General features: G+C 34.2%; 1 protein-coding gene across 1 annotated transcript in view; it reads left to right on the top strand.

Moving 5' to 3' along the window:
* The first annotated feature begins 669 nt into the window (after positions 1-669).
* The window catches only part of LOC134265620 (temptin-like), a 29,025-nt gene continuing 14,197 nt past the window's right edge, over positions 670-15,497 (top strand). The window contains exon 1 of the mRNA XM_062747853.1: positions 670-1,002. Coding sequence (XP_062603837.1) covers positions 778-1,002 — 225 coding nt within the window. The 5' untranslated portion in view covers positions 670-777. The remainder of the gene's footprint in view (positions 1,003-15,497) is intronic.

The raw sequence follows: 15,497 nt of genomic DNA, 5'->3' as shown, positions 1-15,497 counted from the left end.
CAATCTTCCCTAAGGCATGCCATAAAATTGGATACATATTTGTTTAAATCTGATGTCAACTTCCTGTTTGTCTGTGCGTCTGCCTGTTTCATACATAACAAGTTTTCGTCGAGCAGCTTTCTCATTAACTATTCATAGCAGATGTTTAATTTTAGTACACTCCTTGTTGAGGCATGCCATATAATGGGATTAATTTTGATATGAATCTGATGTCAACTTCAAATTTTTCTGTGCATCTGCCTGTAATTGATCATGTATATATTAACATGATAGTGTTTATTATATTTTGTATTGTACATGTATATACATGTATTATATATTTTTTTGTACCTCTGACTAGTTTGTTTGATATGTATATATGTTTTATTGTACCCCATGTACTAATATTTTGGTTCGGGAGAATAAATTGAACTTGAACCTGTATTTCGAGTTCCAGGTTTATAAGACTCCTTGACAATAAAGCAAATTTCCCTTAAAATCGTATTGTTATGTTTATAAATGTCTTGTGAAAGATCATGCTTAAGTGGTTACAGGGCATTGTAATAATTAATTAATATGTGTGAGCTGAGAAGGTGGTGATCCTTTTGGTTTACTTTTATGTAATTTCCTTCTTAAAATTCAGGTGAATCTGTCACAGGTTGTCATCTTAACACGAACCGCAAAGAGTGCGTCACACCTACTGAAATGTTATGCATAGATATACCAAAAATATAAAGCACTTCGGTGCAAGCCATAACTTTTTATCTTAAATATATATACCTGCTGAAACAAGTGATTATGGCAGCCTGTGGACTATTACGAATTCTGTTATGTGTTGGATTTACTTGTGTCTATGTAGTTGTGTCCTTTCCATTTTTTGCGGATCACCATCTGCCGTCCAATATGGCCCCTGTTAACTGTGGCGGAAACAGAACAGTGTATATAGTTACAGCTATTGGACATCGGTTATGTGGAGAGGATTATTTTTACATAAAAAAAGACAAACTGAATCAATTCGGAAAAGTGGGTATATTTATACTTTTGTTTTACACTATCAAATGTAAAATAATTCTTTTGTGTTCATGCAGAGTTGCTTTTTTCTTTCCATAGAATAGTTACATAACAGTGGTCTTTTATATTGTAAATGGGAAATCATTATTAAGAACCGCTTGCAATTTTGAATCCCTCCTACCCTACATATTTTACTTAATATCAGTTTGGCTGCCCCAAAAGTTAACAAAGTTATGTATATACAATTTAAAATTTAGGATTAAGTTTTAACACCATAAAAGTTTTGTTCATATCAGGGTAATTTCGCGTCTATTAAATTGACATTTGATTGGTGATTAAAAATACCGCAAATTTTTAGAAAAGTTTGAATCTAGTGACGTAATGCTCGAATTTCTTGTGGTATGTTATTTTTGAGGTAGAAAATACTACAAAATCTGACACATCTGTTTCATATAAGTATATAATACAATTATAGCCTTTTGATGAGGTCAATCCCTCGATATATAGACCTTAGAGAAAGCATATCGACCGAGCACGAAGTGCGAGGTCGATATGCTTTCTCTAAGGTCTATATATCAAGGGATTTTACCGAATCAAAAGGCTACAATTGTTTTATTATTTTTTTATCAGTTAATAAGAAATGTCTTAAAATTCTACTTTCTAGTTCTCAGTACCTTCTCATGCAAGGCATTGTTATGTCATTTGCATTATGACGTCATAGCTATGAAAACCAGCTGTAGTATCTGTTTTTAGAAACATCCAGTTTATGAAGACTATTGTGACGTCAGCATTATTGTTGCTTCACGGAAGAACGTTTCCAATTTTAGAAACAGCAGGTTAATAAATTTTTAAAATAGAAACATCCAGTCTGTAACACTTTTCATACTTGATCATGTGATCCAGTTTGAGCCAATCAGATAGTTGGAACAATATAGAAAAATAATAATTTACTTTAAATAGACGTTTACAGGTGACGTAAATATGCAGTTAATAATGAGAATCTTAGATCACTTAATTTAAAAGATCCTAAATGTAGGGAACCCCGATCCTTCAACTGGCGTCGGAATTTCATATTATGGATTCTCTCAAAGATTACGCCAGACGATGGGATGGATATGAAAAAACATTGACGCTTTCTCAGAATGGATTAAATGTATCAGATCCACGTTAAAGTCGCGTATTAAAAGACTGAGGGGCAATATGAAAACCATCTATCTTTCTGTGTTAAATTATCCAGAAGCAAAAACAAAAAAAAACAAAAAAAAAATTAGATAGATTACATGATCAGTACGTACTGGTCCCTGCCGACAAAGCAGGTAACAACATTGTCTTCGTTTGTAAGGCTCATTATATTAATTGTATATTAGAAGAACTTGAATTTAATTCTACAAGTGGTAATCCTACTTATGCTCATACTTCCCTTTCTAAGGAAGGAATTCTTCAAAATCGTATGTCAGTTTTAATATTCCACAGAGCCAAAATGAATTTAAACTACCCTATATATATTGGATTCAGAAACTTTACAAACAAAGATACATTGCGGGTTCCAGTAAATGTTCAACCAACCCTCTTTCGTTACTTCTCACTAAAATATTGACAATAGTGAATGAAAAACTTCATATATTCAAGAAGTAGTGTGAATCAGATGTGGATACTCAAAATTTCAAAAGAACTTTTGGACAATTTGAAATCGAAAGATTTCACCAAAATCAACAGCTTAAAAACTCTCGACTTTTCAACTTCATACACAACCATTCCCCACAGTAAATTAAATTCTAGGCTTTTTGATATCATTGACAGCTGCTTTTTCAATAAAAATGGAACTCGTAAATTTACTTACCTGGTTATTGGTCATTTGCAAAATTATTTTGTTAAAACACATTCTGATTGCACACACAAATACTTTGAAGTTGACATCAAAAAGCTGCTCGAGTTTCTCATTGACAATATCTATGCGGTTTTTGGAGACCAGGTCTGCCAAGAATCTGTTGGAATTCCCATGGGTACCAATTGCGCTCCGTTGTAAGCAGACCTATATTTGTATTCATATGAAGCAGAATTTGTGCAAAATCTTATGCGTGAAAAGAAGAAAACACTTGTGGTGGCCTTGAACTCTACATTTAGATATATGGATGACGTATTGTCAATTAACAATGGTAATTTCCATTCCTACGTCGATACGATATATCCTGGTGAGCTTGAGATAAAAGATACCAGAGTCTGACACAAAGTCATCTGTTTCATACTTGGATATTTTACTTGAAAAAGACGTTAATGGTAATTTAACAACCAAGCTGAATGATAATCGTGATGACTTTATATTTTCTATCCCCAGCTTCCCTTACTAATGCAGCAATATACTGAGTACCTTCATCACCTGCCACATGCACTTGTTTCGGTACTAAATTTTTAAGCCATAGTATAATAATAACAAAAGGTATCTAACTCCAAATAACACTAAATACACCCCCTCCCTCAGAAAAGCATTCATTTAGACTGCTGAGCAGGGATTAATCTAGATTTTGGGGGAATCTACCCTTTCTGGAGAAATTGGAAAAATCAGCCGGGGTCTGGGAACCACTCGAGCGAGTGCAGGGGCCAAATAAAATTTAAGAGCATAAAATAGCAAAGTAAAAACATATTTCTCATATTCTGAAAATTTAAACTTTAAATTTTTTGTTTCATCAAGGAAAAAAGATATTTGAGGTTTTTGTTATTGGAAGGGGAATATTTTACTCATCAAAAGGGGAAAATTAGATCTTCAGAGTTAATTTTCTCAAGGGGAAAACACCGAATATTGGTAGTGAATATGCCCTAGATTATGTCCCTGCTGAGACATGCCATATGGTGGGATTCATTTTTGTTAAAATCCGATGTCAACTTCCTGTTTATCCGTGCATCTCTCCATACCATACATAACAAATTTTTGTCGCAGTTTTCTCAGCAACTGCTCATCGCGGCTGCTTAAAATTTTAGCACATTCTTTGCTGAAGCATGTTATATAATGAGATTTCATTTTTGTTAAAATTCGATGTCAACTTTCTGTAAATTGTGTTTATCTGTGCGTCTGTCCGTAACAGATTTTCGTCGCAGTTTTCTTAGCAACTACTCTTTGCAGATGCTTGAAATTTGAGTACATTCTTTATAAAGGCATGCCGTATGGTGGAATTTTTGGTATAAATATGATGTCAACTTCCAATTTATCCGTGCGTGTGTTCGTAACTGAACTTGTGCTTTTTACTGTGATAGTGTATATTCACATCAGAGCGGGGAGTTTTACTAGTGAGCACTGGCTCAAAGACTTCTTGTTTACACATTGAATCTACGACGGATCTTTCCGTTATTTCCCCATCATGACAGGGAGCACACAGCAGATGTGTCTGATCGGCTCACTTCTCCATGGCACCTGATCCCACCTCTTATGTTTTGGAGGTCCGTGGTTTATCCTCTCCTTTTTTGTAGTGTTAAATAGACTTTTGAGATTGAATACTGCTCCGTTATCTCCTTATATTTGATCATTAATTATCTATTTTAAAAAAGTAATAGCATTTGAGCTAATATATGAATCCGTCATGAGAAAAGGGCCCTTATCTTTTGACGTCACAATGCTCAGAAAACGACGTCAAAGTCGCGTTATTGTAAACACGGAAGTAATTTTTGTTGACTGCATTTTGTAAACAAGAAATAAAATTTCAAAGTGTAACAAAAATTTGAAACTTGATGCGGACATTTTTTTTTTAATAGGTATGTAATATCATTACAATTTAGTACGTAAATTTATTCATAATTTTGTTTACGTATTTAACTTGATGTTGATATAGGGGAATTGGACATGCACATTGCTAGCTCTGGAACAGCGATTAAAACGATGTCTACTGTATGCATGACTAAATTAAAGATGCTGCAAATTTGTTTTCTGAGCATTGAGCAATTTACAAATACATGCTTAAATTTGAATTCACGTTAAGAAGTCTTAATATTAAAGGTATATTCCACATACATGTATTTTTTTTCAGAGAGAGAGTGAGAGAGAGAGAAGCGCGAGCGAGAGATCTATGCACATATAGTAATTACCGTTCTTATGAGCGCTACTTTTTTCCTGAAAAATATATATCATAATTTAAAACGTATTTAGCCATTTTAATCATAATCCATAGTTAATCATACTGATGTATCCCGATAGCCAGCGTTCGCTGAACTGTCGATTTTAAAATGTGTGTAAAAAAAAAAAAAAAAAAAAAAAAAAAAAAGGGGGGGGGGGGGGGTAAGAAAACGAGCCAAAAAAAAATCTCCGAATAAAAAGACCGGTAAAAGTTAACGCTGAGAAACATAATACCTCTTTGATTGAATAAAGATACTGCTAACATGGGAGATCCAAACCTTCTACATGTACATCAACAATAAATAATTATTTACTAAATTAACGGTAATAGAATATGCTAAGGAAAAAAATACGGATGATGGGGATGCCACGAAAATTTTGCTAAAATAAATTTTGTTTCAAAAACTAATTTAAAATTATCAAATAAATACATTCAAAGGAATGGTATGGTAGAAATTACTATTGTTTCAAATTTCAGAAATTGTTCCGATGAAATGAATGAATGAAAGCCCACTGGAACCTATTTTGCAATATGTTAAGAAATTAAATACAGCTTTAATTGTAGAATTTTCCCAAAAGCATTATACCCAATGTTGAAGAAATTAACAATATTACATTGACAGTGATATTATGAATAAGGATATTTATAAACCAAAAGGGAAAAAACTATAGATTAAGCAAAAAAAAAAAAAAAAAAAAAACGTACGAATTTCTGGATAATATCAGATATATGGCTACATCTCTTGAGAATACATCACTCAAAGAGCAAAAAGTATGTTACAATTTGTTATGGGTGTAATTTCCAAAAGTTGTGAAAATGTTTAAAAACTTTAATGAGCGTGAAATATATATCAATGACTATTGAATTCATGCTATGAAATAAATAAGTCACATTTTGCGTTGAAATCTTTAACCTTGATACATGTATCAAAATACCCCGCATATCTCGACGCAACGGGGGTGGGGGATGGGGGTTTACATTGAAAGTCCGGTCTCCCCCCCCCCCCCCCCCCCCCCCCCCAACCTCTACACACACATACACTTTTGTTGCAGCATAGTCAAATTCGTGCACTATAGGGCAAAAGAATAAGGCAATGTATTATGTTTGATTAAGAAAATTTGATAATGAAAGAAGACTGAACCTACCCCCCCCCCCTCCCCAACGGCGATTCGAGTTTCGACACCCCCTTTTTGTTTTTTGCTGAGTAGTTTTTTAAGGTAAATAATTTTTTTCTGGCTGAACGCTCCCCCCTCTTTTTCAAACGAGTTGTGTGGGGACAGGCGAAGGTACGAGTCAAATGTTTTTTTTTTTATTTAATATGTTTGGTATGTTCTGAAGTAATAACTAGGGAAAAAATGGTTTGCTTAATTAGTTTCAGCGAAAGAGAGTCAAATTAGAGCGGTATATTATTACTTAATTAACAGCATCGCCTCATACAAAAAGCATTAACGTATGTTGGACGTAATTGTTCATTATTGGATAAGACAATCTCATCGAAATGTGAAAAGCTTATAAGGTATCAAGTTAATTAGCCATTGTCACGGAGGAAAATGAATAGATGACCGTCCGTGGCCGTAAAAAAATTATTTTGCTTGTCAAGGAAAATTTGATGGTTGAAAGTGCCCACAACTGAAAAAATATAGCTGCCCCCCCTCCCCCCCCCCATCTGAAATGGCTTCCTAGGGGCCTGTCGTTCTTGCGTAGGTATATACTAGTATTCATTCAGTTTCAGCTTCAAATAGATGTCGTCAAAATTTTAATGGAACTGTAATTTCACACTGAAAAGTCAAGCACCGTTTAGTATACATATAATAAAAAGAGACAAGAACAGCACAGTTCCCATCTCTTTGATTAAATTATACAACAGTATACATAAATCATTTTTTTAGATCATAGTAGCGGTCCTTGTAAGTAATATACAAAATTAATGTTGTTTTCAAGTGAAACAGGGTACAGGTGCCACAAAATAAAAAAAAAAGGTTAATGTGCAGAAATATTTGAAACCGATTTTCATTGTCTTAAAAAAAAAATAAGAAGTTAAAATACGGTTTCAATTTGAGCTATAAATTCAAAGAAAGTTCCAATTTAAGGTACGGTATATAAATCATTCATTTGTCCTTTATTTGCCTATTTACAAGTACTACGTTTCTACTCCATAACTAAGACAGGCGAAGAAAATGAAATGTATCAACAATGGAAACTTAGAGCTTTATACATTTTTAATAAAATATTCAAAAACGTAAAAATTTTAAAATTCGCTTGCATGGAAGAAGGGAACGTATATTTTTTCACGAATGTTTATAAAAGGAATAAACGTTTTAAAAACAAGTTTACATATCTTGGTGTATCTGAATTTATTTCTCAATTGAATTTTTCGGTGATACAGAAAATGGTTTACCACAGAAAATACATGGTGTTTTTTTTATCGTAACAGCACAGGCACTTGTTTCGGAAATAAATTTGTAACCTGTAGTATAATAATAACACATGTGTTATTATTGTACTACAGGTTAAAAATTTATTTTTGAAACAAGTGCCTGTGCGTAACAGTTATAGGGAATAAAGTTCAATAAAGTTACGTGCGTGTGTGTTGGTGAGTGAATGCTGTCTCATAAGATTTTTTTTTAATATCGGGATCGATGTCCTTTTTGCGCGCGGTGTCCTTCTGCATGGGATTCTCTCTCTCTCTCTTTATATTTCTTTTAATCTTAATGGTTACAAGTGCTTTATAAATTTATAAATTGAATTAGATTATTTTATATAAAAAGAATAATTTGTATGGATTTAAACAAATATTATTTCCCTACTGATTATGTTATAAACCGTCCATACACTGTAGATTCTGTCTAGACCCCCCCCCCCCCCCCCCTGTTACGAAATTACTAGACCTGCTCTAAAATTATCATGAAAATAGTAATTACATACACAATCCCTTAGGAATAGTTACAAACTAGTCACTTGAAAGAAAAATTAAATACTTTCTCAAGTTATTAATTCTCAAAACGATCGAGGTTATTCAAATAACATGTAATTTTAAGATTTTTTGAAAACTGAATTAGACGCAGGCGACGTCATTACGTTTTCAGTGGGTAACGTCAAAGTTATTTTTGGAGCGCCTCACTAAAATGCTCATAAAATACCGAAAAAGTGAGATATTTTCTAAATTTATGTATATTTGCATTCAGAAAGAGTCCGCCTATCAAAATCTACCAAAAAGTCTTTTTGTGAAAAATTGACCTTAGGGCCCTTTTCTCGTGACGGCAGTCAATTATAGTGTTTTTATGTGATAAGTTAACTTGGCTGATGATCAGTTATGAATGACAGAGAAATTAAAAAAAAAAAAAAGCTTATAAAATTTTAAGTGTATTTAGAATTTAAGGAGCCTCACTACACCTGTGCAAAATGTTTTTGGACATTATATTGAATTAAGGTGTAAATATTTAGCTTAATATTTATATAATTTGCAATATATGATGTATGACATTTATCCCCAGGAAACGCAAATCAGTATCACTGTTGTTTACTTCCATGGAGAAAATACATGTAACACGTTAAACTAATTTATGTTGGTCTTTGAAAATGTTAAGAACATTTGGATTTATTACAATTTGAATGATGTATTTCAAATTTCTATTCATTGAAATTTAGATCTGAGGGCAGGCCACTCTACATGTAACTGCAAAAAATACTGTATTAATTTAGAATCAGAACTCTTTAGTGTGCAGTGAAGGGGGATATCCCAATTATTGGACTTTACATTATATAATACTTAGCAGTGGTTATTATGTTCCCCAAACGAAGTTGGGGAACATATTGTTTTTACTCTGTTTCTTATTATTATTATTATGTTCCCCAAACGAAGTTTGGGAACATATTGTTTTTACTCGGTTTCTTATTATGTTCCCCAAACGAAGTTGGGGAACATATTGTTTTTACTCTGTTTCTTATTATTATTATTATTTTTCTTCTTCTTCTTCTTCTTCCTGGAACTTTTTTGTCCGGGAATGATCTTGTAAACTGTTCCTCCGATGTAGGTAAAACCTTTTTAGGGTTAGTAGACATGTTATGTAGATTTGCGGAATCAAGGTCATTTTGCGCGCACGTGCTTGCAAGAGCGTGCACGTGCAACACGTGAAATGACCAATATAATAGATATAGCCACAACTTTTCTTTTTTTTAGATGAAATGCTTTGAAACTCATAATGTGAGGATATATTAGTAGTATAGACATGACGACATGGTGAAAATAGCAAGATCTCACGCGCATGCACGTGCACTTCGCTCTGATTGGCTGCAACTAAAGTCTCAATATCTTTCTTGTTTTTTGACGAAATCCTTTGAAATTTTGAACATAGTCATGCATTAGGATATCCTACAACATGAAATAAAGCAATTATCGTGAAAACACGTGCATGCACGTGCGCTGCAATCTGATTGGCTAAAACTTTAAACAGCTATAACTCCCTTGGTTTTCAACCAAACAAGATGGGATTTGGAATATAGATAGATATAATGGACTTCTACAAGTAGGTATGGTCACCATGCACATGCATACACGTGCGTGTACATGTGCTGCAATCTGATTGGCTGAAACTTTAAACAGCTATAACTCCCTTAATTTTCACCCAAACGGGGTGGAATTTAGAACATAGATAGATGTAATGGACTTCTACAAGAAGGTATGGTCACCATGCTCATGTATGCACGTGCGTGCACGTGAAATGAGTAAAATCAAACATACACTTGAATGAGCGTATTTTTAAAATAATTTTGGATTAAATACTTTAATATTCAGTGTATTAAAAATATAGATTGTGTAGACAAGATGATATGGTCATGACGCAAATGCATTCACATGTGCACGCGTGAAATGCTAAAGTTTAAATGATTTTTGTACACTTCTTTGTAAATGTTGTTAAAATCTCGGATGCATAGAGTCTGTCTTATTTAATGAAGCTTAAAGGGAATATGACACCAAAAGGGAGTTGGGGAGCGTTTGGGGAACATCTGTAACGGTCCCCGTTACAATTAGCACTAGTTATTATTATGTTCCCCAAACGAAGTTGGGGACCATATTGTTTTTACTCTGTTTCTTATTATTATTATTCTTATTATTTTTCTTCCTGGGAAAATTTTGTCCGCGAGTGATCTTGTAAACTACACATCCGACTAAGGTAAAATGTTTTTAGGGTCAGTAGACATGTAATGTAGATTTGCCGAACAAAGGTCATTTTGCGCGCACGTGCTTGCAAGAGCGCGCACGTGCAACAGTGAAATGACCGATTTAATTGATATAGGCGTAACTTTTTTTATTTTTGATGAAATACTTTGAAACTCATAATGTAGGGATATATTAGTTATATAGACAAGATGACATGGTCAAATTAGCAATATCTCACGCGCATGCACGTGCGCTGCAATCTGATTGGCTGACACTAAAGTCTCAATATCTTTCTTGTTTTTTGACGAAATCCTTGGAAATTTTGAACATCGCCATGCATTAGGATATCCTACAACATGATTTATAGAAATTATCATGAAAACACGTGCATGCACGTGCGCTGCAATCTGATTGGCTGAAACTTGAAATGGCTATATCTCCTTTGTTTTTTGACGAAAAGCTTTGAAATTTAAAACAAAGTCATGCATTAGAATATCCTACAATATGATATAGAGAAATTTTCATAAAATCACGCGATTGCACGTGTGCTGCAATCTGATTGGCTGAAACTTTAAATGGCTATATCTCCTTTGTTTTTTGAAGAAATGGTTTGAAATTTAAAGCATAGTCATGCATTAGGATATCCTACAATATGGCAGAAAAAAAATTCATGAAATCACACGATTGCACGTGTGCTGCAATCTGATTGGCTGAAACTTTAAATGGCTATAACTCCCTTGGTTTTCATCCAAACAGGATGGGATTGAGAACATAGATAGATATTAGGGACTCCTACAAGAAGGTATGATCATCTTGCAAATGCACACAGTTTGTCTTTTTTAATGAAGCTTACAGGGAATATGGCACCAAAAGAGAGTTGGGGATAGTTTGGGGAACATCTGTAACGGTCTCCGTTACAATTAGCACTAGTTATTATTATTATTCTTTTTTTTCTTCTTTGTTCTCCGGTACTTTTTTGTCCGCGAGTGTTCTCAGAAACTGTTCATCCAACTGAGCTAAAACCTTTTTAGGGTTAATAGGTGTGAAGTGTAGGTGTGCGGAACGAAGGTCATTTTGCGCGCATACGCATGCACGTGCGGGCGCGTGAAATGAGTGAAATGACTGATATACTTTATATTGCCATAACTTTTACATTTTTCGACGAAATACTTTAAAACTCATTATATAAGTATACATTAATAGTGTAGATAATATGACTTGGTCAAATTAGCACGAACTCACGCGCATGCACGTGCGCTGCGCTCTGATTGGCTGAAACAAAAATCTCAATATCTTTTTTGTTTTTTGACGAAATGCTTTGACATTTTAAACATAGTCATGCATGAGGATATACTACAGTATGATATATAACATTTTTCATGAAAACACGCGCATGCACGTGCGCTGCAATCTGATTGGTTAAAACTTTAAATGTCTATAACTTTTTTGATTCTCAACAAAACAGGATGAAATTTAGAATATGAATAGATATGACGGATTCCTACATCATGCTACTATCAAACTTGAATGCAAGGGCATGCATGCACGTGTGCGCGCGCAATGCGTTAAATAATCGATATACTTGATATAGTCGTAAATTTTTGATGAAACGTTTTGAAACTCAAAGAATAGAAACATATTAAAAGTGCAGTCAAGATGATATGGCTTTCATGCATTGCACCTGCGCGCGCGTGCAATGTTCAAATGACTTGTATACTTGACATGGCCGTTAGTTTTATATTTCTTTATGAAATGCTTTTGATGACCTTGTCCTTTGACCTTGACCTTTGACCTCTTGATTCAAAGGTCACAATCCAGCTGAAGTTCGTAGATGTATTTACAAACTCACTTTAACAAATGCTTACAATAAGTAAGTCAAACCCCCCCCCCCCCTTTCTCCTGAAAAAAAAAATCAATAACAACGTAGAAAATTTCCCTGAAACTCAATCAACACCTGGGATCGACATAAAATTTCACTTAAGGTGCAGGAAAGACTTCATAGAAAGTTTCCTGAAAGTTTTACGGTAAGTCTCTAAAGTATATAGAAATAATGAACTTTTACGGCAAAAATGACAAATTTTGTCGTGTTTGAAATTTAAGTGCAGACGAACAAAGATATGATATAAACCTTTCAAAGCCTATATCTCTAGATGTCGTTAATAGCATTCAATTCTACTGATATGAATTAATATTTTAATACCAAGCATTCTTCTTCTATTTTACCTTTGAAATTTATTTGAATTTTTTTTAGAATTACACAATCCCCAGAAACAGCGAGTTTCGGTATATTAAAAAGCAATACACGTTTCTTTCCCCGTAAAACATCAGGTATTTGAATTCATGAAAAAAATATTAATGAGGGGGTGTTAAACAATACCTGTCACATTAACTGACACCAAAAAACCAGGGTACGTACACGACATTTTCTGATTTTTTTGCATCTGCAAACAAGGCTACCCTCAAATCCACGTGTTTTCAATGTCTTTATAAACATCTCAAAAGCACCCCAGGAAGTAGCCTCCTATGCCCTGGGAAAATAGTTCCTGTCAAAAAACTTTATTTATTTACAGAGTAGATAAAATTTCCTAGGCACAGGTACCAGAGTTGTCAAAATGGCCTGGAAGGAAATAAAAAAAAATCTCAAAAGAAAGGGAAATCGGCTTTGTATGTATGGGACTACAATTGACTAAGTTCATTTTGATTGGTCAATTACCGGTGTGGTACCCCTAGTCGTCTTGAACCCAGTCCTGTCTTTCTGAATAAAACCAACTCCGAGCCCGATGTAAAAATGTAAAGAAATGAGAATTTGAATTTTCCTGCCTTATTATGTTCCCCAAACGAAGTTTGGGAACATATTGTTTTTACTCGGTTTCTTATTATGTTCCCCAAACGGAGTTGGGGAACATATTGTTTTTACTCGGTTTCTTATTATGTCGCCCCGAACGAAGTCGGGGACGACATATTGATATTGTACGCATGTTTTTTTTATCCAGGCTGTTTCTCGGAGATGGCTGGGACAATCTTCCTGAAACTTTCCTCAAAGGACGATCACTGGTTGTAGTTGTGCAGTGAGGTCGTTCAGTTCCAATATGTCTACCGTTGCCATGGAAACCTGTAAAAAGCGACAAATTTTGTCCGAGAGTGTTCTCTCTGGTCCCTTAAACGTTCGTCATGAAACTTTTCTTATTTTAAGGATTAGTATCTGTAGTTCTGCAACTCGTATTTAAAATTTTCATATAATCGATTATTGCCATGGAAACCGGGTGAAAGTAAAAATTCTTTAATTTCGATTTTCTCAATAACTACTCAGGCAATCGTTTTGAAACTTTCAATGTTTATTCCTTGCAATGTGTCAAAGTGATTTCTACTTTCAAAATAATTGTAATGAGTCGCTCACGGTTGCCATAGAAACGAAACAGAAAAAAAGATTCAGATGTACACATGTGTTCTCCAAGGTCTAGGTCAAAGGGTCAAAGTTCGTCGTATCCAATAAAAGTTCTTTTCACAAGGATTACATATTTGAAATACGAAAGCCCTAGTACTTACCGTTCAAACGTTATGGCTATTTACTATGTTCAAGACGACCCCCCCCCCCCTTTTTTTTGAAGCACACAGCCAAGTAGAATACACAGATATAACATATACAACTTACAAGTAACTTTTTAAAATCTTCATTCATAAAATTCAGTTCCCGTCATGTGATATTTTGCCATCATTCATTCTCCTTCTGTTTTGTCTCTTGAATTTATAAATATTTTATTTTATCTATATAAAAAAAAATAACGATTGTCAGCTGCATTTATTATCATTTCGCGTTTTCTTGTATATCTATCACTTGTATATTATTCATTTCATTAGATAGTGCAAGTATAAATTAAAAAATTGGTACGTCATTTCCATAGTTTTTATTCATTCATAAATTCTTTGATCCGCTCCTGATGGTTCGCAAAGCCTTGATCACCACTGTATACAAAACATTCATCTCGCCGAAAATGTTCATGATTCCGCTAAACTGAGAAAGTTCACACATGATTTATCATCTCATAACACACATCAGCTCTCTGCAATGCAGAAATGCTCGAATTGATGGTGGCATGTCAGATTCGTTTTTCGGTAGAACCTCTAAAATGAAAGTGAAAGAGGGAAATTTCAGAGTTCCCACTGGCGTTACAATACACAAAATAATTCGGCTGATCTTCTTCATAAATTACATTTCCCAAGCTTTTATGATAGGAAAGATACTGCCAATTAACAAGTATGAGGCTCAGTTCAGTACATCTGCCAGATTTCGTTTATGCAAGTCTGCAAATTGAGGAACTTGTAATTTTCCTGCACTACTTTATTCTCCTACCGATTCTAAAAATAATGAGAGGGATGTACCGAATTAAGGTCTTTCGTTTCCAATGGAAAGGACTGATATAACTCAAAGGTTTTCAAACTTAGCTTATGGACTTTTGTTTTAGTGATGATAAAAATGAAAGTCTTGTCTAATACGGGGCGACATATGCTATTGCTTGCAATAGCAGACTTTCTAGTTATTAAGGTCTTCCGTTTCAGACGGAAGACCTTATAGTGATTGTACTGTTTCTTTTTATTATTATTATTTTTTTCCCCTTTTCTTGTAAATCGGATTTCTCAGAGATGACTGGGCGGATTTTCTTGAAATTTTCAGGGATGATAGAGAATAAAAATACGCTCAGGCGTTTTTTTCATTTTTTCAAAATTCACTTCCGGTCGTCAGATTTGTCCGATTTCCTGTTTTTCCAGAAATATTTTGTCATAGTCATATCTCAGAAACGGTAAGAGATGAAGACACCAAACTTATATGAGTAATAGATCTTGATAAGTAGGCGAGCCCATTTGGGTTAAGATCGTCCGCCGTCACTTCCGGTCGTCACAGGAAGTGATCAAAGAAATAGAAAATTTCAACTTTTCTTTTTTGAAACTTTTTTTGCATCACATTATAGCATCTTGTTTGTAGTTTCGAAATATATCAGTCCCACCGGAAACAAAAATCGACAACTTCCGGTTATAAGAGAAAAACTGCATATTTTCAGTATTTTTCTTTCCCATAAATATTTTTTATAGATAAAGTATTTGTAATGATTTTTGGATATGTTATTCAGACTGCAAATGTCTACAGTAACGTCAAATATCTTTGTAAAATTCACTTCCGGTCGCGTGATTTCCGGTCCTCAAAATGAGAAGTTATCATAGCTAGATCTCGTAAACGGTGAGAGATT

The sequence above is a fragment of the Saccostrea cucullata genome, unplaced genomic scaffold (genome assembly GCF_032062105.1).
Source record: "Saccostrea cucullata isolate Sc308-1 unplaced genomic scaffold, CSIRO_AGI_Scuc_v1 ctg157, whole genome shotgun sequence".
NCBI lineage: Eukaryota > Metazoa > Mollusca > Bivalvia > Ostreida > Ostreidae > Saccostrea > Saccostrea cuccullata.
The sequence above is the reverse complement of the archived record's forward strand: the minus strand, read 5'-3'. Positions and strand labels throughout refer to the sequence as shown.